The 27,695-nt window shown below is 37.0% G+C and overlaps 1 protein-coding gene across 1 annotated transcript in view; it reads left to right on the top strand.

The window, feature by feature from the left end:
• YJU2 (YJU2 splicing factor homolog) overlaps positions 1-27,695 on the top strand; it is a 484,871-nt gene that overhangs the window by 14,330 nt on the left and 442,846 nt on the right. The window contains exon 2 of the mRNA XM_044072064.1: positions 26,126-26,226. Coding sequence (XP_043927999.1) covers positions 26,126-26,226 — 101 coding nt within the window. The remainder of the gene's footprint in view (positions 1-26,125; positions 26,227-27,695) is intronic.

Consider the following 27,695-nt stretch of genomic DNA (forward strand, 5'->3'; position numbering starts at 1 on the left):
GATGCATAACTGCCTGTAATTTTATAAAATCTCTCTGTTGCCTGTATTTGTGTTATTTTGCTGAAAATTACTTTATTTTAATTGCCGATTTTCTATTATCAAAGTATACCTACTTAACTGCTATACTCGTGAATATTATCGGAGTGTTCATGTATTTTTCATTTAATTGCCTGCATCTGTTCCTCCTTTTCCTTGTGTTATAGCACCTTGATGTTTTCTAGCTGTTCTAAATAACTTCTGTCACTATTGTCCCATGTCTTGTTCTCCTTTATTTCTACCATATTTTTGATGTTAAATTTTATCTTCTCCCAGGTTCTGGCTGCCCTTTCTAGAGTAATTTACTTTTTAAAGGATCTCATTGTATGTCATTTATATATTCTCTAAATTTTTTTCTTTTAGTTAATATTTTAGAAAATTACAATGGCTGTCTTTTATTTTATCTTATGTCTTTAACCTAGTCACAGTAGTGGCACAATGTGAAGTCTTAAGATAAACACTTTCATGTGAAATGTAATATCTATTCATTGTAATTTCTTATGTTGTATCAGATATGGCAGCATACTTCCCAGGAGGTACATTTCCTAAGGCCATGTCTTATAGCTGTTGATTCGGTATGCCAGCAGATTTAGTGCTCTTCCTTCTGTCAGACCACATCATACATGAAAATGAAGCTCCCCATTGCATATGATAAAGAAAAATCATTAGCAGACCAAGACATTTTAACAAGGTTAGTGCTAGTGATCCTCACCGGGTGATCACTCTGCATTATGATCAGAATTGTTGAGTATTTAGCTACAAATGTATATAGTATACTGCCAGTGACCAACAGTAAAGCTTCACCTCCTCTCTTTTTGCTAGGATGATTTGACTGATAAGCAGTCTTATTTTTGCTTAAGACAAGGCAAGATTAGTGTGAGCCATGATTTGTTGAAATCTGTAATTCATACTCATCAGAAAAGCACCAGGCTTCAGCGGAGCACTACTTGCACTGCCATAACCTAGTTTTAATTACAGCAGGAGTCCCCTTTACATGGGCAGTGCGGTGGAACATCTTTCATTTCTGTCACCAGCTATCGGAAGGGTTAACTGGAAGCGTTTAGTAGTATGAATGTGTGATCTAGGTAAGGAGGAGATAACTAGAAGTGGATAAGAAATAAATGTCTTGAAGCTATTTTATACTTTGGACTGACTGGTTGGTCCACTGTAAAAAGTGGGCAAGGATACTGTCATTATCTGGAGAGGGTGTCAGTTATTGATTTTTTAAGCGGAATAAATTAATCTTGTAACAAGATATAGTTGTAGATAATAGGCATAGAAAAGACAGTAGTATCATGTTCAGCAAGGCAGTGAGTATGGTTGGTTGGAAGTGTGGGATTGATGAGCCATGTTTTTTAACATTATTACATGCTGAAATAAAGGTTTGATAGACATTGTGGTGGTGGCTGGGAAGACCCTTACTTTGTCGAAAACATATTATTTAAACTAACATTTTCTGGGGCTCTGATATAGTTATTATAGGAGGGAGTATTTATGCATGCTAAAGTAATGCTCTCTTTCATTATTACCCTTTACCTTTGCAAATCTTCCCAATTATCCTTTTTCTTCCTCTGTTACTATATGTGTCCATTTCCTATCAGTATTACTACTTCTCTGTTTTTCTTTATCCCTAATGCTGTGGTGAGTATCTTCCCTAGAATTTATTTATTCATTATTAAATTAACATGTTCTACCTTATTCAAATGCATCTGTTGTAATATTGCTATATGCACCCCAACATTTCTTTGTACAAGTTAATATCTGTTTTTTTAGCCAGACATGTAAGGCTATTAACATTCAAGTCATTATCTTTAATGCAGCCAGTCTGATATGTACAAATAATCTACATGTGCAGTACAAGTCACATGGTTTGCATTTGTTTTGCGTTTCCATTTATCAACTTAAATACATACTTTTGGCTTGTAGGTGAGTCTACAACAGAAATTCCAGTTAATAATCCTTTTTAACTTTGTTACATTTTTCTGCTACCACCTTTCACTATAACTCCCCCCCCAAAAGCAGTTAACATACAAGAAAACCACAAAATTATATGTATTTTCAAAAACAAAATGCATACTTTCCAGGTAGGAGCAGTTGTTCCACATCAGCAGCTGCCAACACAGGCATTACCTAAAATACAAATCAGGTTAACCATGATAAAACACCATGTTCTTGCCTGTTCTGACCCGGTTATAACCTTGTGTTTATTTCAACCTCATCTCTGTTTCTTTTCTATGCATTGAAAATAACCTGTGTGTATAAAGATAATTAATTCCATATTGGCTAATCCTTTAAACTATTCTCTGATTAACATTTAGCAAATACATTAACTCCCTAATTCTAATTCTTAATTTAACTATGCCTAATTGCTTCTGCTGTTGGAGTAGTATACTTTTTACATGTATTAATTTAATATATTTACAGTATGTACACAGGAAGAAATTCAACTTCATATATTGTTATACAGTGACAGAAATATATTGAATCATCAGTGTAATCTTAATACAGTTAACATATTGAGAATCGTGGTATTCCATTAGCAACATTTCAAGATTATCTCAACAACTAAAGGTCTTACCCTGATTTATAGGTCTTATTCTGATCATTTCTTTTTCAGTTTTACATAATATTTATGTTAAATTTAAAAATAATTTGAACATAGGAACTAAGTTCTTTTTCCCAATTTTTTGCAATAACTTCTCTGGCAACTGCCAAGTGAGCCCAAAAGAGTTTTTGATCTTTGGCTTTTAAAGATACAGGAAGTGGAACATTCATTAGTATTACTGATATAGTTAAAGAACAATTATTAGACCATAACCTTTTAAAAACATACTTATCTCTTCCCAATATACATTTATTTTTTCACAATCCATAAACGTGTTCATTCAGTTTTTACATCTTTAATACATCTCCAACAAACTGAAGAAGCAATTTTACTAAACTTAGTGATTTTATATGGAGTAACAAACATTCTGTGTATATATTTCCACAAAAAAACTTTCCAGTATAAACTTGAAGAAGTTTGACTAACTAATGTAACTATCAGAGCTTTATTTTTTACCATCTGTTGAGTTACTCAATCCACCACTATCTAAAAAGTTCCAGAATTTTGCATCAAAATTATTATTTTTATTTATAATTAAGTTATATAACTTGGACAAGCTTCCTTTGTATGTCAACTAACCTTCAATAACAGCACTCATATATTCATGTAATTGAATAATTTTGTGTTCCTCTTCTCTCATATTATCCACAAATTCATTTCATTTCTTACTGATGGATAATATTAACTGGTTAGCAGATTCACCCAACTTATATTCTTTCATTAAATATTGTGGGGACTTAGCTTTTCGTTTTTCAAAACAATCCGACCGTAATACTAATCCATTCCTTTTTAGTAAATTAATTTTAATATTGTTCTAAGTTTCCTTAAATATACAGGTATGTGCAATAGGAAAACACAAAAATTCCCATTTTGATATTAGTGGAATTTTAAAAACACATTTCTTAACTGTTTTAAAAATTGATTTCATATATGCAGATTCTAAAGATTGAAATGAATTTCCTTGTAAGGTAAATTTTGTTAATCGGATGAAAGGATTATTACATGTTTCTAATTTATCATCTTTAATAAACTTATAAGAATTTAGTATAATCTGCTCCTGGATGGTTTCCATTGATTAGTGTAGGTTGAGTCTATCTAGTATAATAGAGTTAAAACCCGCAGCAGTAGACTAAGATTCTACATCTGGGATGCTAATGCCACCATACTTCCATAATCTTATATGATTTTTGCAGGGAATTCTCAGCTTTTTAGGATACCATAAGAAGGAAGTTAATATTTATTTCCATTTTCTTTAAAAGTTTTTTGTCAGGTATTAAAGATGTCAAATGCAACATATATATTTAATCTTGGGTAATCGTTTTAATAAGCACTAACTTTTTCTCAAAAGTAAAAAAAAAAAAAAAAAAAGAAGAAACACTTCAAACACTTCTTCTATTACTTTTTCAAAATCATTATTAATAATCTTACATTTGAGTAGATTTTTATTCCTAAATATTTTAATTAATTTCTTTTTCAGTTATATTTATATTTATCCTTAAACTTACTATCTAGTAATTGATTTAACACTAAAGTTTCAGTTTTATTGCTATTACACTCAGCAGCTATACTACTTGAAACTTTTACATTTCATCAACAGTTTGTTTGCTCAAATATTTTAAATATCCTACAGGTAGTAAAATATATTGACAAAAAGCTGTATTTTAGATTGATAATCTCTAATAATTGAGAATCCATAAATTTTCCATTGCTTCTTTTAATATTAGATAAGGGTTTGATAACTAATGCAAATAATAAAGGGACAAGGGACCCCCTTGTTTTGTGCCTTTGTTTAAAGTGAATCCTTGAGAAATGTAAGATCCAATTTTAACTCATTTTTGGAGTCTCTATACAGGTTTTTTAATATTCCAGTAAACTGTTCTGGAAATGTAATACGCTTCTAAAGTTTTAAACGAGTAGTTCTAATCAGTTTATCATGAAATGCGTGAACAACACAGCATAATCTGTTCAAAATCCTGACTTCGAAAAACCACTTCCTGCATATTAAGCAGGTCAGAATGTAAAAGTGCATTTAGCGACAATATCCCATTCCTACTTTCAACATTTAGTTTTGCAGTTCATCACTGCAAATCACATGACTTAATGTTTTTGCAGGGGGCAAGCTCCCTGCACCCCCCATGTGGAATGCTGCACCCCCACCCCCTGCAAATTATATATTACAACTCTGACATCAAACTACAGTGGAGAAAAGTGTAAATTCCTGGTCTGCATTGTACATCGATCTCTAGTTGAAACGTCTACTACATATGTGAGAATGCACAGTGGCATTTGCTGCACAGAACACTCACAATATTGGAGGTCAGCAATACAGGATGCAGCCAGATAACTTTCAACATTCCCGTTTTTACCAAACCTCCATCTACATTTTCATGGTAAACCTTCCAATCTACAGAATGAAAAACTCTCTCCATATCTAAGCTAACAAGGGCCAATTTCTTGTTCATTCCATTTGCTAAATCTACGGTAGTTGCTATCCTTTTTATAGTATTGTACTTTAATCTATTGTTTATAAATCCTGTTTGATGTTATTAATTAATCTGCTATATCTCTCAGTCTTGTGGTGAAAATAGAAGTAAATATTTTATAGTCCTACATTTAATAATGAAATCAGTCTATATAAGGAAACTAACATGTTATCCTTTTCTTGTTTAGGTATGGGTAAGATAACAGAAATTTTCCATGAGGGAGGTATTATTTTGCTACCCGGGATTATCCTGAAAACGTCATTCAGTAATTCTAAAATATTTGACAGAAATTGACTAATTCCATACTTAAACCATCTAACCGTGGAGCTTTACCATTTTTAAAGCTGCTTTAACTTCTGTCAGGGTTATAGGCTTATTCAGCTGAGATATTTGTTGGTCATTTAGTTTACAAGTAAGATTTTTCTTTAAGTAATTGTCAATTTTGTAATCAGGCTTATTATTTTTATCTTTGTTAAGATCTTCATAGATTTTTTTGAAAATATTAAGCATTTACTCTATATCTGAAGTAAGCTTATTAGTGTGAAAATTTTGAATATTATTGATTTGTGCCTTTTTGGTTAACATCTTACTTCTATTGGCTAATCTATGTAGATTTTTGAAATCATTGAGTAACTATACAATTTTATTTTTTTAGGCTATCTCCACTTTGTGTGTTAAAACTGTTTGATATTTTGTCATTAAATTTTAAACGATTTCAGTATTATCCAATTTCTTTGTTATTCATACCTCACTTTGTATATTTCTTTTTGTATTTTCTAACAACTCTTTATCCCATTCTTTCATTTTATTACTAGCCCTTCTTCCCATTCTATCTTTAATATGCATTTTACGGAGTCTCATAGTATGTCTTTACTAACCTGACCATTGTCATTCAAAGATAAAAGATCCTCAACTTGTTCCTTAAGGTAACTTTTTACTCTCTTAATTTCATCATATATACTGGGATTCTATAATCTAAAATTTCCTTATATCCATTACTATTTTAATACTTAGTACATTATGTTCTGATAGAGGACAAGGAATAGTTTTAAAATAATTCACTTTATTAAGTAAATCTATAGAGGCATAAATACTGTCAATTCTAGTTTGCGCCCCATGCACATAGGAGTAATGAGTGAAAAATGACTTATCTTCTGCTTTTACTAGTAAATCAACTAAATTCTGACACCTTGAGTGACATTTTTCCTGTAAAAGCACAATTGAAATTTCGGTACTTCGTATTATTGCAGCCACGCATTCTCGCCAGGCTGTTGTTTGTGTATTCACAGCCATGCATTTTCACCAGCATGTTAGTTGTATTTTCCAGAAAGTCGTTATTGTTGTATTACACTTGATTTAACAATAGTAAGTAGGATTGTCTGACAGATATTGTCGCTAGAACAGTATTTATTTTAAATGACATTGGACTCGGTGTTATTTTGCAGGGGATTTGATCAGTCTAAGTTGGGAAAAGTGTAAAAAGTTAGTTATTTTCTTTCATGCTCCAGCTGTCATGGTGCGGAAGTACTAGTAAGAGCTGCAAAAAGGGGTGTACAGTTGCTGGTGTATTGAACAAGCTAGCCTTGAATTTTTGGGGGCTTTTTTGGACTAGCATTACTGATGGGTAGAGATAAAGTCCCATGAATTACTGCTGATATCTTCATTATCTGACATAATATTTCAGTCCTAGCAGATAGAAGAAGCAATTTGCCCCACTATGTGAAAGTCATCTTACGATATATATATTGTAGATGGTTAAAGCGAAGGACAGCTGTTTGTAAAAAGTTAGCTCCTTTTTATTCTTCATCAAATTCTGCAATAAAATGAATACTGATAATAACAGATACAGTTAACAAGGTAGTTCAATGTTCATTTTGGATATTGCATTCTCTCATAGTTTCTGCTTAATTTCCTTAATCGTAACACAAGTCTAACACCAACTGTAATGTATATGAAGATATTCATATCAAACTGCCTGCTAACTTTTTTACCTTCTTTGGCACCAACAACAGTTTTTTTGTTTTGAGGATTATTTTGCCGTTAGGCAGTGTACATAACAACAACAACGGGTCGGCAAGAAAGCGTTGTTGTGATAATACGTAAGTACCAAAATTTCTTCAGTACCTAGTTGCACATAGGACAACTAGTTTGCAGTGACAAGCACTGTCCCCACAATTGCAAACCACATACTCCTGAAAGTGATTGATATTCTCACTCCAATTGTCTAACCAATAAAAAAAGGGTCTGTTGCCATGGATATGAACTTTTCTTCTGTCTCTGTTACTGGCTTGGTGGATATGGGCATCCTGAGGCAGTGCAGAAATTGCCTCGTGTTTACTGACAACCAGTTAATTCTCAAACAAACTGATATGGTATGTGAAAGATGTATTTGCACAATATCACTGGAGGCAAAGCTCTCACATAAAAGTACTCCTAATGTCAATAAGGTTGTCAGTAGTACACATGCTGCACCCATCGCGCACAATTCAAAGCAGCCATATCGACCCACATATGCTGAGGCAATTAAATGTAACCTTCCTAAACCACAAAGACCTCCTAGATGAAGGACACACAACAAATACTCTCAGCAGCCCCAAATGTGCTCTTTCAAAACTACACCCACATCACTACATAGAGCTAAATCTCATGGAGCCTCGAGCTCTAAGCCCATAAGGCAAGCCACCACACAATCCATCATTCTAGTCATTGGAGACTGATGTCCCTCTCACCAGGCTGAGTAAGGAGAAAGTTATGGTCATTTGATTATCAGAGGCTAGGATCCGCCACATTATGCACGCACTGGGGTCATTGGACCACAGTTACCAGTATGACTCATAGTCCATGTAGGAGTAAATGACCTGAGACATACCTCCCTAGACTGTATGAAGAGAGACATCATGGAGCTGTCGGAATATGTGTCTCAGGCTGGTATGAGCCTGGCATTGAGCAGCATTTTACCTTCTCCAAAGATGATGCCAAAATATGAATAAAGGATGATTGACTTTAATAATTGGCTTAGACTCTGGTGTCATTCTAAGGGGTGAAATATTTGTCAACATGGAAGGAGATGGTTAACAGACCACGCTTCTTTGCCAGGGATGGTCTGCCCCTCAACTCCCTAGGCTTTCAAATATTAGCTAAAACATTGTCTTCCCGCATAGTATCTTTTTTAGGCAATGACAAACTGAATGTACGTCCAACATAGCAAATAAAAAAAACAAGAAAATCTAAAGGTATTACTGCTCAATGCTAGGAGTCTAAACAAAAAATTCTACTCTCTAGAAGCTCTCTTTTAAGAGAATGCTGACATATGTGTGGTCACTGAGATATGGGTTAAAGCCACGGAGAGCACACCACCAGTGCAAGGTTATAATGCTTTCCACACATTTAGGCCAGCTACTTCACAGGCAGGGACTAAAGGTGGAGGTGTCTCCATTTACATCAAAAGTAAATATATTTCAGGGCTGGTCAAACAGGGCAATACACATGAGCTGCTCCATGTTCAAATCACCACAGGCAAAATCCAATACCACTTCCTTGCAAGCTATAGGTCCCCTGTATAACCGAGGAAACCCATACCATATATTTAAACTTACTAGAAATACTAACTATCCAACCCAATACCGTATTCATGGGTGACTTACCCCACTATTAACTGGGAATTACATATGATACCAAATGTACATGCACAGAGATTCATGGATTTTGTAAACACAAACTCCCTGGACCAGATGGTTAAGACACCAACTAGGGGTGCAACCATACTGGATCCGGTCCTCACTAATATAGGAGAGTGCTGCACACCCCCTACTGTAATGTCTTCCCTGGTAAGGTCAGACCACAAAATGGTCTCCTTTGAAGTAAAATTAAACCTGGACCCCCAGTTAAACCTGGAATATTCACAAACTATTCTAAGGCTAACCTCGTGCTATTAAGTGAGAACCTGGTAAAATTTCAAGCCCCCATAAACTCTAAGAACACTGCTGCCTATGCAGAATTGTTCACAGAAACCCTGTGCAAGCATGTTAATAACTGCATAGAGGCAGCAGTACCAGCCAGGAAGAAGTACAGAGCTAACTCAAAAAACAAGCCACCCTAGTGGAATCACAAAATCAATAGGCTATATAACAGGAGGAAGAAAATCATGGCAAAAATTTGGAGGTACAGCGCCCAGCAGGATAAAATCACTCTCATCAAACTAAACAAACCACTCAGAGGACAAATAAAGTCTACCAAAGCCAGCTTTGAAGTAAGTCTGGCCTCCCAGGCCAAGGACAGTCACAAAGCTTTCTTTAGCTATGTCCCCAACCTCAAAGGCAATACACAATTGTATGCAGAGCTCATTGTAAATGGAGCCACCTATAGTGAGCCAGAAGATGTAGCAAACCTCCTGGCTGATAAATTCAGCTCCAACTTTACCCCTGTCTCCCCCTCAACCTTCCCTCAAGAAATATAATCAAATGTAACTCCCCCTACTGTCATTAGGGAACAGGTCTTTAATGCTCTCTCTAAGACCAAGAACACTGCATCAATGGGCCCAGGCAATATCCCAGGATGACTTATAAATAGCATGAAACATGATCTATCAGAGCCTCTGGAATTACTGTATAACTGTAGCCTCCAAATAGGTTTCATACCTCATGAATGGAGCAAGGCAGTAGTCATCCCTTTGCAGAAAGGTGGGCCATTTGCAGACCCTGGACACTGCAGACCCATAAGTCTCACCAGTCTTATATGTAAAGCCATGGAAAGAATTATCATTGAGATGATCAATAGAGATATAGTAAACCTCCAGACACTGGATCCAACCCAGTTTGGTTTTATCAAGGGCAGATCATGCCTGCTGAACCTGGTGGATTTCTTTGAGAAGGTCACCAAAGCAATGGATGAGGGCAAAATCATTCACACTGCCTACTTTGACCCAGCCAAGGCATTTGACACAATACCCCACTCTGGCATTGTTGACAAACTGAAGAGGTTAGGTACAAACCCGTATGCCACCCGGTGGATAGCCAGCTGGCTCACAGACAGGACCCAGGAAATTAGAGTTAGGGAGTTCACCTCTACAAAGAGGCCAGTCACAAGTGGAGTCCCTCAGGGATCAGTCCTTGGAGCTCCTTTTTGGCATTTACTTCTCAGAAGTCAAGGCCGATGTCCGTGGTCTCTGACTAAATTTGCAGGTGATTGCAAATTAGAAACTGTCATTGAATCTCACACTGACACAAATGTTCTCCAGGAGGGGCTGACACAGGCAAACAACTGGTGTCAGAGCCATGTACTAAAACTAAATGCCAAGAAATGCATAATAGTATCCTTTGGGAAGTCATCCATCCCTGGTAACTATCATATTGACAACACACCCTTAGAACTGACCCAGTAGTCAGGGACTTAGGAAAACACATAGCTAGTAATCTAGGCTTTGACCATCATGTGTCTACAGTGGTGAGGAAATCATTCTATGTTGTGCAACTTATAAACAAAGGTATGGCATCTAAATTCAAGGATGTCATTGTTCCACTGTATTCGGTATTCATCAGACCTATCATAGGTAGGTACTAGGCTATGAACCTATGACGAGTTCATAAGTAGGTACAAGGCTATCAGCCCAAGGGTCTAAGTAAGCCTAGCCAACAAGGTTCCCTGGCTTACACCACCCAAGAAAGTTAATTTCCTGTGCTCCTATCGAGCAGAGCCACAGAAGTGATCCTCAGGGTGTATTTCCTATTTCCCATCCACTCATCAAGATTTTCTTGAAGAGTGCTAATGAGGAACTGTGCTTGACATAGATGGGTAGCTTGTTCCAGAGTATAGGAAATCTCTGGGACAGGAATCTTTCCCTCCAGCATGTCCTGTTTATTGGGGTGACAAGGTTTAGGTCCCTAGAGCCTGTAGCTCGGAGGGAATGGGATTTCTTTAGCTGTAGCATGTCCAACAGCTCTGGGTTTAACATAGCTTTATATGTTAGGCAGAGATCTCCTCGGAGTAGGAGATATGTTGCAGAGTAAAGTTGGAGTTTTTTGAGACGGTAAGTGTAAGGCATCTGTTTGAGGCCAATAATCCTCTTTGTGAGGTACTTCTGTGGCCTTTCCAGCTGCTGCAGATATCTTGTGAAGTACATTCCAAAAGGGGCGTTGTACTCTATAATGGGTCTAATGAGTGCCGAGTAGAGGGGAACAATGACCTCTTTTTTCCTGGATGAGAACCCTTTTGTGATGAGGTGTGCCACATAGTAGGATTTCCTGACTACTGTGGCGATGTGATTATCAAAGGCGAGACTGCTGTCACCTGGGTCCCAAGGTCTCTTATCACACATTCGGCATTAAGTAGACTGCCGTTTATGTGGTAGTTCATGGCTACAGAGTTTTTACCATAGGGGATGATGATGCACTTTTTGGCATTGAGTTCGAGGCCATGCCTCTGACACCAGGCATCTATCTCAGTGAGGCCCTTATGTAGGATGTCCACATCATTTGGGGACTCGACTATGGCTCCTTGTTTGCAGTCATCTGTGAACTTAGTTAGCCAGAAGACTTTTGTGTTAGCCTGTACTTCAGAGAAGTAGATATCAAACAGGATAGGTCCCAGGACTGAACCCTGTGGTACTCCACTTGTCACTGGTTTGAAGTCAGATTTGGAGTCTGCAACTTTTACAGTGAGGGTTCTGTCAGTGAGCCAGTTGGCAACCCATCTTGTGATGTAGGGATTTACACCTAGTTTAGTGAGTTTAACTATAATTTCAGAATGGGGGATGGTGTCGAAAGCCTTGGCGAGGTCAAGATAGGCTGTGTGAACCACCTTACCCTCGTCTACGGCTTTGGTGACTGCCTCAAAGAAATCGATCAGGTTCAGAAGGCATGATTTGCCTTTCACAAACCCGAACTCGGTGGGGTCCAGAGTTTGGAGGTTACCAATTTCTTTGTTTATGAGTTCCATGATGATACGTTCCATGGCCTTGCAGACCAGGCTTAACAGGCTAATAGGGCGATAGTTCCCAGGATCAGTGGTGGCTCCCCCTTTGTGGAGTGGGATAACTGTTGCTGTGCACCAATCAGTGGGCACAAAGCCTGACGTGAGACTATGATCGAACATGGTGCTTAGGTGGGGAGCCAGTTCGTTCTAAAGTTTGTGTAAAATGCATCCTGGGATGTTGTCCGGTCCCATGGATGCTGTGTTTTTGGTTTTAGAGAGTGCAGTTTTTACCTGCATAGATGTGATTACAGGGACTCTGCATTCTTCCTGTATAGATATGGGCTGTTTAGGGGTGAGAGGGGGGTAAAGTTAGCACTGAACCTATCTGCCAGGATGTTGACAGCATCAGTTGGTTCTGTAATTTTCATGCCGTTGTGCTGTAACTCAGAGCAGATCTGGGTGTTGCCATTGAGATTCTTGACACAGCTGTAGAATGCTTTGTGGTTGCCCTTAGAATCAGTGGCGATTTTGTTTTCGTAGCTAGCTTTGGAGGATCTTATAAGGGATCTCACCTTCTTACTGAGGCTGACCAGGGAGCTCCTCCACTCATGGAATTTTACTCTCTTTTGCAGCAGTTTTTTCCTTCTGTTGTAGAGTTTGTTTATGGCAGGGGACCACAAGATTGGCTTTCTTTTTTTTGGAGGATAGCTTCTTGGTTCTGTTTGGGATAGCACGATCCATGCACTCTTGTAAGTGCTTATAGAGTGCATTTGTGTAGGATTCAGCAGTCATAACTGTATTGTCCATCTGCATTTGTATCATGAAGTTCGCCACGTCTGTCTTAAGAAGCATGAAGTTGGCTTTGGAGAAATTTTTTTCCATGGTTTCCTTAATGGTAGGTGGGGGCGGGATGCGGATATCTAGGGTGATTAGCTTATTGTCGGATCTGACCAACGAGGAGTTGACTTCAGGTGTGGAACTCATGTTGTTAATGACTAGGTCTGGGATATTGTTGCCCCTGGTGGGCATGTGGATAAGCTGATCCAGGGCATTGGAATTTATGAATTTCAGAAATCATTGAGTGAAGGAGTTGGCACATGAATAGTTTTCCAGTTAATGGTGGGGTAGTTGAAATCTTCCATTATTAGGTTGAACCCTAATATTTTTCAGTATATTTTTCAGTATATCAAGAAAAGAGGAGTGGGAATCTGTAGCAAGCTACAGTTTGGATTGCAGTTTTGCCCAGAGTTAGTTGCACTTGGATAACCTCAGATGCATTATGCTGCACAACTAGCCTGGAGGTGTGGATATCCTTATTGAATATGGACACACCTCCGCCTTTGATGTTCTGTTCCAGGTTAGATGGCCGAAAAGTGTGGTATGAATTATAGCCTGGTAATGCAGGGGTGCTCTCTAGAGCCTTGAACCAGGTCTCAGTCACTGCACAGATATCGATGTTCTCCATTTTAAGGAGTTCCTCGAGTGAGTCCATTTTGAGACTTAGACATCTAGCATTGAGTAGCATTACCCTCAGTTTTTGCTTGCCTGTTACGGTGGTGGATTTGTCATTTGAACCTTGCCTAAAAAAGGCACTATAGGGGCGGCAAGACCCTTAGCCAGTATCCAGAATTCCAGGGGCGACAGGTGCAGGCCAACTCTGGCAAAGCATCGTGGTCTGTCGACCTTGTCGTCCCAGGCAGACAGATACTGGATCCCCTTAGAATGACACCAGAAGCTTAGCCAAGTGTTAAAGTCAGTCATTTTGTACTTGTATCATTCTGGGCGATGGCAAGATGCTACTCAGGGCTAGGGTCATACCTGCCTGGGCTACAAGATCAGAGAGCTCTTCCATGTCTCTTTTCATGTAGTCCAGGGAGGTACATCTCAGGTCGTTCACACCAAACATGGACAATGACAGAGCCATATTTGTACTTGTGGAGTGACCTGAGTGTGGAGTGACCGGAGTGCGTTTGTTATGTGGCGGATCCTAGCACCCGACAGGCAGCTGACAGTAACCTTCTCCTTGTTTAGCTTGATGAGTGGGACATCAGTGTGAGTGACTACAGAGTCACCTATGACCAGTGTGTTGGGTACATTGTTTTGCCTTATGGGCTGTGGTTTATTGGCACACTGAGTGTGTGGGCTGTGTGTCATTTGGGTTGTATTGGGGAGTGGAGGTTACTTGCGTTTCTGCTTTGGAGGTCTCTGTTACTTGAGCAGATTATTATTGAGAGCATCTGCAAATGTTTTTGCGTTTCTGTGTGTGGGTTTTGGTGGTGTAGGTTTAGTGGGACTATGTGATGAGTGTGGTGTGGTGCAATTTTTTTACCTTCTCCTCTTGACTGTCAAGTTCAGTCTTGGTTGGAGAGAGCTTTACCTCCAGTTTGGCTAGATAAGTGCATCTCTCACAGGTTGTGGTGATGGGTGGTAGGAGGAGAGCGTTTTCTGTGTACGTGAAGCAATTGCTGCATTGCTCAAAGATGCCCATATTTATCAGACAGGAGAGAACACTGGGAGCTGCCCCTTGGACAAGCCTGAATAAAAAGCTATTTCCTGTAAACAAGTGAGGAAAGTGAGTATAAGAGCTGTTTTTCTCTAAGCAAGTGAGGAAAGTAAGTACAAAAACTATTTTCCTCTCGGTAAAGAGAAAGGTTGAGTGCTGTAGTAATTTGTAGCTTATTTAGTGGTAACAACAAGTTCTGAACAAGTGCTGAGCACGAATAAGCAAATTCAAGTGCTAAAACTAAGAATCTGTACCTGGATCTTGTGGTAGATAGGCTACCTACTGCTTACAACTCCCACTGATAAGCTAGAAGGCTTCCTTCCAACACAGAAAGGCTTGGTGGCTCAGAAGCTTACAAGCAGTCCTGGATACAGCAAATCTGCATCTGGACTAGACTAGTTACAGGAAAGGTGGGAAACAAGTGCAAACTATGGCTTTTAAATCACAAAGTTTAAAGAGATGGAAAAACTGCCAAACGCCCAATAAACTACAATTTTTGGGCCAGAAACCACTCTTGTGGTAGATGGGCTACCTAGTGCTCCACTCCCACTGATAAGCTAGAAGGCTTCCCTCCAACACAGAAAGGCTTGGGGGGCTCAGAAGCTTTCAAACAGTCCTGGGTGCAGCAAATCTGTATCTGGACTAGACTAGCTACAGGAAAGGTGGGAAACAAGTGCAAATGCAGACTTTTAAACCAGAAAGTCGAAAGAGATGGAAAAACTGCCAAACGGCCAATAAACTACAATTTCTAGGCCAGAAATCACTCTTGTGGTAGATAGGCTACCTAGTGCTTACTCCTCCCACTGATAAGCTAGAAGGCTTCCCTCCAACACAAAAAGGCTTGGGGGGCACAGGAGCTTACAAACAGTCCTGGATATAGCAAATCTGTATCTGGACTAGACTAGTTACAGGAAAGGCAGGAAACAAGCTTAGAATTTTTTCTTTTTTGGAAAGTGGAAAGGGAGAAAGGAGAAACAGAAGATAATTCAAAATTAAGGGCCTAAGTGGCTTGCCCTTCACAAATGTTCTCTCTGTATTAGGTAGAATGAGCTAGTGACACTAGACTGGAATAGAGCTGGGATAGAGCTGAACAGATGGGACTGGGCTGAAGTCAAAATATGATCTCGCTGTACTCGGTTGAGTGAGCAAATGAGGTAGACCCAGGAGGAGTGTTCAAACACAAATTTACAGGAGTACATTGAGTGCAATGCCCCCTTTGGTATGTACCTAACCAGGCATAGCCAACAATTGGAACATCAACAGAGGTTCCGCACTAAAAGAATACAGGGCATTAGTAACATTTCCTCTGCAGACCGCCTCAAGGCCCAATCCCTGTATCCTGTCTCTTACAGGCTTTTGAGGAGAGATCTATGCCTGGCGTACAGGGCATTGGCAGACCCCACTCTGATGGACCTCTTGCATATCCACAGAACAAACAGCACCAGAATTACCCATTCTAAGACTTAAACCTTGCCTGTGATATGAATAGGACCTGCTGGAGAGATAGGTATATATCCCAGAGATTACCCCGTCTATGGAACAGCCTCCCCATCCATGTGAAGCAGAGTTCCTCCTTTACCCAGTTCAAGTGCAACTTGGACAATTGGTTGGGAAACTGGAAATTCATCCCTGGTTTGGCACCTATGTCTCTAATGGACACAGGTAACCTGTAAATGGTTAATCTTCCATACCCATGCTTACACTTATCAAGGGTATCAGAACTTGTCAGAGATTTGTTATGCATGGCTAGGCTTAAAAAGGCCCTTATGGTTGTTTGTCTAGTAAACACCTATGAACTATTCCATCTATTTACTGCTTTAGCCAATGCAAGTACTTTAGCTTTCTTCTGTTTACTTGTATCTTCTATGGTAGATATGCTATTAACCCCCCTTCTAAAATTAAACTACCCTTCCAATGACATTGGAGTAAGTTTAAGTGATCTTTAGCCGCTTTTGCACCTATTCCAGGGATCCAGTAAGGATTTGCTAATGTATAGAGTTTGCCATTGTATTGAATTATTACAAACGTATACATTTCTGTAGGATCATTAAAGGATTCCACGACCTTAGGCATTACAGCGGATTTTCTCCGAAGTATAGCAGTTCCCTTCCTCTTTTTGTTAAAAGAAGCAGGTAATAAGGTTTCATACCCTATGTTTAAATATTGTATATCTTTATCTATTAAGTGAGTCTCTTGCAAGAATATAATGTGTCCTCTATTTAATTTTAGGTATCTCATCAATTATTTCCTTTTTATTATAAGGTCCATCTCCATTAATAGATTAAAAATGTCCATACTGTGAATTTAAAAATATTTATTTTGAAAGATATGACACATTTATCCACTGTATTAATTTAATTATATATAAGACTCTAATGTATTTTTTTAATTCTTCCTTTCTACACACTAAACTACTAAAATTAAAAAATACAAAGATAAGTCTACAATTGTAACTGCATGTAATACTAATAAAACACAACCTACCATGGATACCAAAGTTCCTAGTCTGCCTGTTGAATAGTCAAACTACTAAACTATCGCTGTATCTAGCAGCACCTAAAAATTAATCCAAAACACTAGCCAGAAGCTACAGTGACTAACAAATAGTTTATGTAATGTTATGTATAGGTCAAAATAATAAAATACTATTAATTTAGTTATATATTTTGGGAATTATTAATATAGTTATATATTTTGCCATTTACTACTATTCCCCCATTATGCGTACAGGTTTAATAATCTTCTTCCAATAATCATAGATATTACAAATTACTATTTAATATTCCTAAATTATTCACTCATTCAACATTATTATAACTAGATTTCTAAATAAATAAGTATAACAGAGTGGGACCTGAAGGGAGAAAGACATCTGTAAACTTGCAGGTCACAGGTAATCTTATACTTAGCTATAATACAAAGGAGAGATCAATGTACATATGTATTTATCATAAAGACGCACCTGTATTTTATAGTCTAACAAAAAGCTCTGAATTAGTTTTTGAAGTACAAGTGCCTATATTTCAAATTTATGTAATACTCTTAATACATCAAATATCAAAATGTTTAAAAAAAGTGTTAGCTTATTAAAGTACTTCATAAAAATGTGCACATTACTGAGGCTAAAAAGAATGACTTACTATTTCTATGGAGTAAAAAAAAAGAGAATTGCAATCTATATTGTACTGAAAAGTTACAAAGCATGCAATTTAAATCTCATTCTCTTTTACCGGATTCAAACATATTGAAAAGTCTGCTTTACTTTCTATCAAAGTGTACTGATTCAGCAATGAAATGCTCACATTTAAACTTTGATTTATGAAATAAGTTATTTCAGGTAGTCTTAGTGGATCTATTGGCATTCAACGTGTAAAAAGCTTCAAATATCTGCTTTCATATTATTTTGAAATACTTTATATGATTTTCTTTGTAAAGTACATGAGTTCTCGTGCATTCACATTTCTGTTATATACAGGTATATGCAGTAGACATCTTTATTGCAGTTTGTTATTTAAATATGTTTGTCTTATTTTCCCACTAGTATTGTTACTTATTTTATATATCTTGTATTTCAAAAGTATCCCAGCAAAGAGGTACTTGATCATCAGTTCTCTAGTAAATATTATAGTATGTGTACATATTTCTTAATTAATTGATATTGCTCTTTTAATTTTGCATAGTAGGTATTGCTTTCCTTGTGTATATGCATATTCATAAGATGTTTACTCTTATTAATTCTAATATTACAAGCAATCTTGAATATATATATATATAATTCCTGCTTATTTAATTTGAATACCTGTGTTTAGCCATTGTGAACTGCTTTTCTGATGTAAGCTTTGCATGCTGATGTCAGAATCTGGCTGTAGCACGTGAAAATGACAACTCATAGCAGCTGCTAAGTTCCTCTTTACATTTCTCATTCTTAGTTCTTTTAAACTGTTCTAATCAGTAACAAACACACACTACTTCCTTCAATTAATATGTACGGTCAGTAAGTATAAAGTTAATAACACTGCAATATAAGCTATTTACATGTAAAATGTTAGCAAATTATATGCTATAGCATTACTATATATTATTGAGAAAAGAAGAAAAAATGGAATGCTCTTTTTCTTCTTTCACAGCCATCAGTGATGAATCTTGACCTAGATCTTCTTCAGCACAGCTCAGGATGGGAACATTGTAGCATTCTGAAGAGATGGAAAATTCTTTTGTTCTCAAGCTTTTTCATTGTGTCTGTTATTTCATAAATGATATATGAAAGGAATGTGTTATACAGGAACAAGGAAAGCAGAATTACCAATACTTTAACACTTCCAATTAATCAAATGTCTCATCTAAGTATTATGCTAACTCAGCAATGCACATATTAAGTGATGTTAAATAAATAAAATACAGTTCTCAACTTATATGGCGCCAAAGTTACCAATTTTGTTGCTTGTAATGACATTTTCTTACAGAAACTATTTGTTTATTATTTAGAAGCACACTCATAGGTTTAGTTAAATGAAGAAGTATATTAAGTCTTTTACTGTAAGTTTAATAAAACTAACCATTTATATTCCTCATGAAAAAAAAGCTTTAGCTTAAAATATAAATACATGCTTAAATATGTTTTGAGGCTTAAAGCCCAATACAAACCTGGGAGGTTGGCATAATAGTTAAGATATTTACCTTGCAGACACAAGGTGCTGGGTTTGATTCTCACATGAGGTAATTGTCTAGGCTTAAAATGGCCCACAAGGGCAGTTAGCCTAGTACTAATCTACGAACCTCTGAATTTAAAAGGCAGATCTGTTGTTTCAGAAAATAATAGTCCAGCAATCAATGATGAAGAGTCATTTGTTTTTAGGCTTTTTAGTTTTAGAAGCAGTTTTCCAAGAATTCAGCTCACTGTCTCTTTAGAGATGGACTTTTCCACTCCATTTCTTCAGTATTAAGTATTTTATTACTGTTAACAAAAGTGGATGCTTCCTGTGGTGTGTTAAATATTTAATTTCTTCATAAAATAATAATTTGATCTTTGAAGGAAATACCAACGTGACTTTAATATTCTTTTTAAGTTCCTTGATCAATGGTAAACAGGATTTTCTTTTACTCATTACTTTACTGGAATAACAATTGTCAAATCTGACTACGTGTTCACCTGTTTTAATAGGTGGGCTAGAGCATGCTGCTTTTAATAATCAGTCTTTTTCTAAGCTAAGAAATTAACTATAATTGAGCATGGTGGTGAGTTTTTTCCTTCTTGCAAGGTGTTCTTAGGGATCTGTGTGCTCTTTCAATTCCAAAAGATAAAGTTTCAGGTAAATTTAATGTTTTGTGTAGCCAGGTAGTTAAGAAGTTTATTATATTGTCTCCCTCATACTTTTCAGGTATACTATAAATTCTAATGTTATTTCATTCAGTCTATTTTGCAAATCATTGCATTTTTCTACGAGCTAGTTATTTTGTTTTAAAAGACATTCAGTCTGAGACTCACCATGAGTCATTCTGCTTTCATGATCATTCAGAGTCTCTTCTATACTGCTGATTTGTGCCCCTTGTTGTTTCATAATAGCTTCTAAGTGTTCCATCCTCTTTCTGGTCTCTTCTTTGAAACATTCCAGTTTTGTGTCTAGTTTGTCTGTTTTAAGTAATATATCCTGTATACTAGGTAATATTGACCAAATTTCTTTTTTAACACAAGAATCCTGAATACCATTTCTTGAGTGACTCGTGTTAGAGTCTGTCCTCATAACCAAACAGTTGAAATTCTGACAGAAAAAATATTGCTTTTGAAGAACTTGAAGCTATAAATCTTTTCTCTGACTATTAATGAATCAAATTAGCAAGTATCTTCAGATTTACATTTTTCTTATTACATTTTCTGTACTAGAACATTTTCAGCCACAGAGCTTTCACCAGTTGCTGTTCTCAGTTAGCTATCTTGGCCATGCCCCCTAAGAGCAGTATAATATAATATAATCCTAGATAATTCTCTTGTATTTGTTACATTATTTAAAGTTATGTAGCATTACCCCATTTAAAGAGCTAATTACCATATCTCTTGATCTCTGAAAATGTCGCTCTCAACAAGCAGTCTAGATATCCCGTAATTAGATTCCTGGACCTCCTGGGCTCTTTTGCTTACTTCTGGCAGTTATGTGCAAGTCCTTCAGTTAGAATTTCCCACAAAATATACTTTTACCTCTGGAAATTATGCCTCCATTCATCTTAGAAACCTGTACAAGAGAGGTTTTCTTTTCTTCTTGTGCATTTTAAAATCATTCCAAAAATAAAATACCCAATTCTACCCAATTTATAGATACCACTATAGTTTTTGACCTATATTAACATTACATAAGGCAAGTCACATTTTCATAAATTATTCTTAAAGCTAGTCAGTCTTCATTCAAGTCATGTCCCCCCAGCAACTGCTATATGGTTAAGTAGTATTGCTCTAAACTGCTTTTCTGTACCTTTTCTGTATCTATATCCAACTTGACCATAAGACTTCTAAACAATAGAAAAAACATTTTTATATACTTTTTTTTGAAGTATTCAGTGCTCAGTTAACCCCCAATAACTACAATGCAGGCTATATAGAAGGGTCTACCTGAGAAGACCGACAAGCGAAAACACCGACAACGGAAATACTTGACAGTTTGCAATCCCAACGCTGAAAACTCTGACACGTGAAATGAACGCGACTGTGTAAATGTGCAATGGTGACGGACTTTAATGTTAGGGTGAGGGTAAGGTAAGTGTGCGATAGTGACGGATCTTAGGGTTAGGGCTTGGGTTAAGGTTAGTGCATAGATAGTTGTGTCTGTAAGGTTTAGTGTAGGTCTGTAAGGTTTTTGGTGTGCTTTTGTTGTGTGTGTTTTTTTTCGGACTGTCGGGATTGTGCTTTGTCGGGCATGTGAACGTTCGTGTTTTTGAACTTTCAGTTTTGGTGTCGGTGATCTCGTTGGTGGTGTTTTCGCTTGTCGGTCTTAACAGGTAGATCCATATAGAAGTACAGAAAATTATGCCATTGTAACTTCAGTAGAATTTTACAGTTTAAATTGTAAACTCCCAGGTGATAAAGGAAAATGTTCTTACTTTCCATTAGTTGTGCATTAGACATGTTCCCATTTTCATTGCCTTCTAATACAGACAGTCAAATTCTTAATAAAGAATTTCACAGAAACTACGCTAAATGGGATTTATGCTTTTTTTCCCTGTTTGTTTAAGAAATTCACTATATTTCCAATACCTTCATTCACTTCTTACTCCCCTTTTTGGATGTATCCTTCTTGCATAAAGCACATTTCATCAGTAGTTATACAAGGGGGATTTATGCTTTTTGTTTCTCCCACTGAGTCCCCTAGTAAGAATTATGTATTTCAGTTCTTCTACTAGTTCAATAAGTCCACTCCATCACTGGTCTTGGTTCATCTTTTTGAGTCCTTATTATTGGTCGCTGGATCAAGTCTAGACTCTTCTTGGTTTCTTTAGTCAGTTTCTAAACATCCTTCTAAGATCTAAGGTAGCAAATGCTACAGAAAATATCAATAATCCAAAAGCACACACACACACTATAACAGCAGGGATAGTGAACAAACAACATGACAAGTAAAAAATTGCACCAAATGAAATTTATTCTCAAATATACAACTTTGCGTGCTTTTGTCCTTAAAACATAGGACTTCATCAAAACTAAAGTTTAATATTAGACACACCACTTACTATTTAAAGCCATTCAAAAATGCCCATTTAGGTCATGTATTGAGCCTATTGAAGCTAAAAAAAACAACAATCAAAAATGACTAGTTTTACAAGATTTACAAGACATGACTATCAGAAAATGTATAACACTTGAAATAAATAGTAAAACCTAGTAACACGACAGGTAGTGAATGACCATAACCCAACCAAATAATAAGTCACTAAAATATATAATGCAACTTTGTGACAGCACAAAGCCTTTTAATGAGGAACTACATATACTTCTGTTGAGCCAACATTTTTTTCTAGAAAATTGGAAATTGTTTAAGTGGTGCATTAACATTTTGACCACCAGCATCAACAGTTTATAAGCCGAAACCTGGTTTGAAGTATCCCCTTTTGATGGCTAGATCTTACTGTGATGCATGTACTTGTTTTACTTCCTACAGGCTTGTTCAGCCTCCATGACAGTCTTAGTTCCACATGGGACAAACTTCAAAATAGCTGGATAAAGCAGTTTAAATCTCAGTCTTGCTTTTCAATCCTCTTAGTATGGAATGTATTTGCTTCTCTTCCACCTGGTATGTCCAGAGTAGTTATTCTCTACAAAAACTCTTGTTTCCCTGTATAGTCAATATTTTTCTTTCTGCTTCAATTTGGAACGTAACAACTCTTTTGGTGGTAAGCTTGCAACTTTACAAAAGTACAGATCTTTGACTTATAGTGCCCAAACTGGATACATAAAAGCAATGCACCCTCTTAGTTTGGAGCTCCTTTTGGAGGAATATCAGTCCAACTGCATGTCTGAGTTTTCATAAAATATATTCAGTCAGCACCCCCCCCCCCCAGTTTCTCAAGGATGGCAGACAGTCTCATATTTTCTCTTCTAGACTCACCCTCCAACTTGGCTAACTTAAATTTATTATCTTCCTGGAACACCTTTTGTTCTGATGTTGTGTGTGTCTCTCTCTCTCTTTCTCTCTCATGGCAGCTTCTGATTTTTGAAACTACATCAAGTCATCAGACTGCATACTTAACACCCATTCAATCTCCTCCTGTCTTTTATTATTTGATTTGAAATACTCCATGTATCCCACTTATTTTAAATATTCAGCATGCATTTTGTGTACCCTTTCCCCCCCAGTTTATTCAGATTAAGTTTTGGTACATTTGTTGCAGCCTGATCTGCTTCTGCTGTTCTGCCACAAGGTCCTCTACAACCATTGTTCCTTCCTTTATTTTTTTTTTTGGATTGTATTTATTTTTTCACCTTGAAGATATCCATAATTTGTTTTTTTCTTAGCAAACACTGCATATTTCTAATATTAGCAATTACCAGCTTCTGGTAAAATATCAGTTCCCATGCTGGAACAGCTATTTAGCCCGGTGTTCAATCATCTGCTATGAGAAGTCCTGAAATTGCCTGAAATATTGATAGTTATTAAAAAAAAAGAGTGGACATCTTTTTACTTGCTGTTAAGTAAATATAACACAAGCAGTGTCATTAACCCAAAACAGTGTTATACAAGAGATAAATTAGGGCATACGTCAGAACAGATATGAAGGAGTGGATGAAGCTAAAACTTCAGGGAAACACTAAATAGTTAAATATATGGGCAAAGAACCTGCAGAATGAGTGCAAAGACAACTTGAACATCGAACACTATACACACAAACTACTCATTAACAAAATTACTAGATAATTCCAGGATAGACAGAAGAAGAATTGGGCATTGTTCAATGACTTTAAAGCTTGGGATAGGCCTTTCTTTAAATAAATTAAGATAACTAGTTATCAGGCAGAGGATGAGAAGGCAGAAAAATAGGACATTTTAGAAACATTTAAAGCTCAGCTTGCTTAAATACATTGTGGGAAACATTTGAAGCTTAGGATGTTGAACTGCATTGTAGAAAGCAATTAAAACTCAGCATATTGAATTACATGTTGGGAAGCATTTGAAGATCAGCATGTTGATTTATATGTTGGGAAACATTTGAAACTCGGCATGCTGAAATGCATTGTAGGGAATTCTAAAAAAAAAAAAAACTCTTCTGTGATTATATGGAATGTTTGAAGATCAGCATGCTGAAATACATTGTGGGAAATGTTTGAAACTCAGCATGCTGAAATACATTGTAGGGAATTCAAAAAAAAAAACACTTCCCTGATTATAGGCAATGTTTGAAACTCAGCATGTTGAAGTACATTGTGGGAAATGTTTGAAACTCAGCATGTTGAAGTACATTGTGGGAAATGTTTGAAACTCAGCATGTTGAAGTACATTGTGGGAAATGTTTGAAACTCAGCATGTTGAAGTACATTGTGGGAAATGTTTGAAACTCAGCATGTTGAAGTACATTGTGGGAAATGTTTGAAACTCAGCATGTTGAAGTACATTGTGGGAAATGTTTGAAACTCAGCATGTTGAAGTACATTGTGGGAAATGTTTGAAACTCAGCATGTTGAAGTACATTGTGGGAAATGTTTGAAACTCAGCATGTTGAAGTACATTGTGGGAAATGTTTGAAACTCAGCATGTTGAAGTACATTGTGGAAAATGTTTGAAACTCAGCATGTTGAAGTACATTGTGGGAAATGTTTGAAACTCAGCATGTTGAAGTACACTGTGGGAAATGTTTGAAACTCAGCATGTTGAAGTACACTGTGGGAAATGTTTGAAACTCAGCATGTTGAAGTACACTGTGGGAAATGTTTGAAACTCAGCATGTTGAAGTACATTGTGGGAAATGTTTGAAACTCAGCATGTTGAAGTACACTGTGGGAAATGTTTGAAACTCAGCATGTTGAAGTACATTGTGGGAAATGTTTGAAACTCAGCATGTTGAAGTACATTGTGGGAAATGTTTGAAACTCAGCATGTTGAAATATATTGTGGGAAATGTTTGAAACTCAGCATGTTGAAGTACATTGTGGGAAACAAAACTGAGCATGTTGAATTAACATGGTGAGGAAACAGTTGAAGCGCAGCATTTTGAATTACATGGTAGGAAACAATTAAAACTAAGCATGCTAAATTACACTTTGTCTGCAATTGTGGTGCAGTAATAATTGGGATAGGAAAAATATATTCATCCATAGTAACACACACACATGGAAGTCTGAATGGGGAGGTCAGCCTTAGATTCAGAGGGGCTGCAGCCAACTAGCACAGAGTGTTGGGGAGTAGTGTATGACGGAAGAATGCCAAAGAAGCTAAAAAGTAAAGCGTACAAAACAGTGGTGTTGACCGGTACTGTTGTATGGTACAGAACATGGGCAGTAAAAGCAGAGCAGATGAAGAAGCTAGAGGTGATGGAAATGAAGTGCCTGAGATGGGTGGTAGGATGCACACTGTATTCCAGGTGAAGAAATGAAGATATCAGAGCAGAAGCAAAAGTATCTCCAATTACAGAAAAAAAATGAAAGAATACAGAGTACGGTGGCTCAGAGTACGGTGGCTCAGGCACATGTGCAGAAAAGCAGAAGACAATCTGGTGAAGAAGATTTGGGGCAGGCAGGAAGAAATAAACTGGAACATGAAGTTCTCATGGGAAGATAGAAATGTGCATACATGGGTGGAAAAGGTAGGCCACTGGAAGAAAAATCCTTTGCTTGAGACCCATGATATGTTGCTGTTGTCTGTACATCCTGTTAAGTCTTACAGCATCTAAATCTCTCTTTTTTTCCCCTGAGGATTCAGAGTGCTTTTCTTTTGGCTTTTGTAAGAAGTGAGAGAACAATTTTTGGGCTTTGTAGTTGCACATGAAATGTAATTTCCATTAGTTCTGTATGTTCTGTTCTTGATCCAATCCTTAAAGATGATTTTGTTGTAGTAGAAAACATATTTCTGCAGAAATTAACTTTTATAATGCATATGTTTGTTTTGTTTATAGAAATACTATCCACCAGACTTTGATCCTTCCAAGATCCCAAAGCTCAAGCTCCCAAAAGATCGTCAGTATGTTGTTCGACTGATGGCTCCATTCAATATGAGGTAAAGGAAGGTTCACTTCTCTGTACCATGTGTCTGAAATGAAGGTTTGAAAATTGATGGGGTGATTGACACAAAGTTAGTAACTAGGCACATCTGAGATTTATCAACACTGAAAAGATACATTATGATAAGGGTTCCTATTAGAAGAATGAAGACGCATTCTTTCAAATGCGTTTTGCTCGAACATAAAAGACTGAAACGGCAAAATATCGAAGCGGCATGTAAGCAAATTCTTTCCCTGGGAAAGAATTTGCTTGGCTGCTTCGGTACTTTGCCGTTTTTGGCACTGTAGTGCGGTCTCGGAGTTGGTATATTTAAGTAGAGTGTGTGTGTGGGGGGGGGGGGCAAAGCCCCCCACTTAATGTAATATTATAAAGTGTTTTTTTTTTTTTTTTTGTTGGAACAGTGATTTTTTTCCCTTGGAAAAAAATCTCTGTTCTGACAGTTCGATATTGTAAGCTTTCGCTTGCATAAGGTTGCTTAATAACCGTTCGCTTTTTTAAGCGTTCGGTGATGTAATATAGACCCAATGATAACTGTGCAGATGACAGACTAGCAATATGTTTTACTAAGCACAACTCATCTGACTTGGAAAGAACGGCAGATGTTTTCACTTAGATGGGATACACTGAATCATACAATTATAATTACAATGTGGGAGGTGTACCATAAGGAGTACACTGTGAAGTGCTCTGTTAATGCATTTCTGTACTTGTCTGTGGTTGGTATGATGTTACATCTGCTGCAGATCGTATTTGCATACAGAGTCAACCGATTCCTTTTCTGGTCTCACAAAAGACGTTTAACAGACTTTGCACAATCTGATTTAGGAGTTCAGTGTTTGCAAACAGGGCACTAGACAGAAATGTGGCACAGTAGTGATAAACAGTAACATGTTATGTGTCTGTAATTTTGCAGTTTCTCACTGACTTCCTGTTACCCTGAAGTGCAGTGATCTCAAAGTTTGTATATATGTATTGTGAAGCAAGGGTGTGTGAGGGGGGAGATCGGTTACAACACTGCATAAATACTTATAAAATGTTGGAGTAAATTTCACTATTTATCTGAGCAGTCAAGTTTTCTGATCACACTTTTTAGTGCCAGTCTTTAGTAGATTGGATTTTTAATGGGTACTTAGAAACAGAAAGTCACTGTAAAATTTGGGAGACTTTTTTGCTCCTGATACAATACGTGACAGTGTATTCCTTCTTTTTAAGCTTCTGTAGGAAATGTACATTGTCTTCCATATAGACATGCACAGACATTGCATCCTTTACCTGCACAGCAGATACGTTACTGAGTAGTGTGACATGTTCTTGTATCAGGAGGGCACAGCACTGCAGATGTATCTAAATGTTTTAATTTGAAGATTTTTATGTTTTACCAGTCATTTCATGAACCCCTTATAGTGAATAAAGAAATGAACCCCTTGTTCTGAATGAAAAGGAGGCTCATTGGAGCATTCTGAG

This window comes from Protopterus annectens, chromosome 5.part0 (genome assembly GCF_019279795.1).
Source record: "Protopterus annectens isolate FY-2018-M chromosome 5.part0, PAN1.0, whole genome shotgun sequence".
Lineage (NCBI taxonomy): Eukaryota > Metazoa > Chordata > Ceratodontiformes > Protopteridae > Protopterus > Protopterus annectens.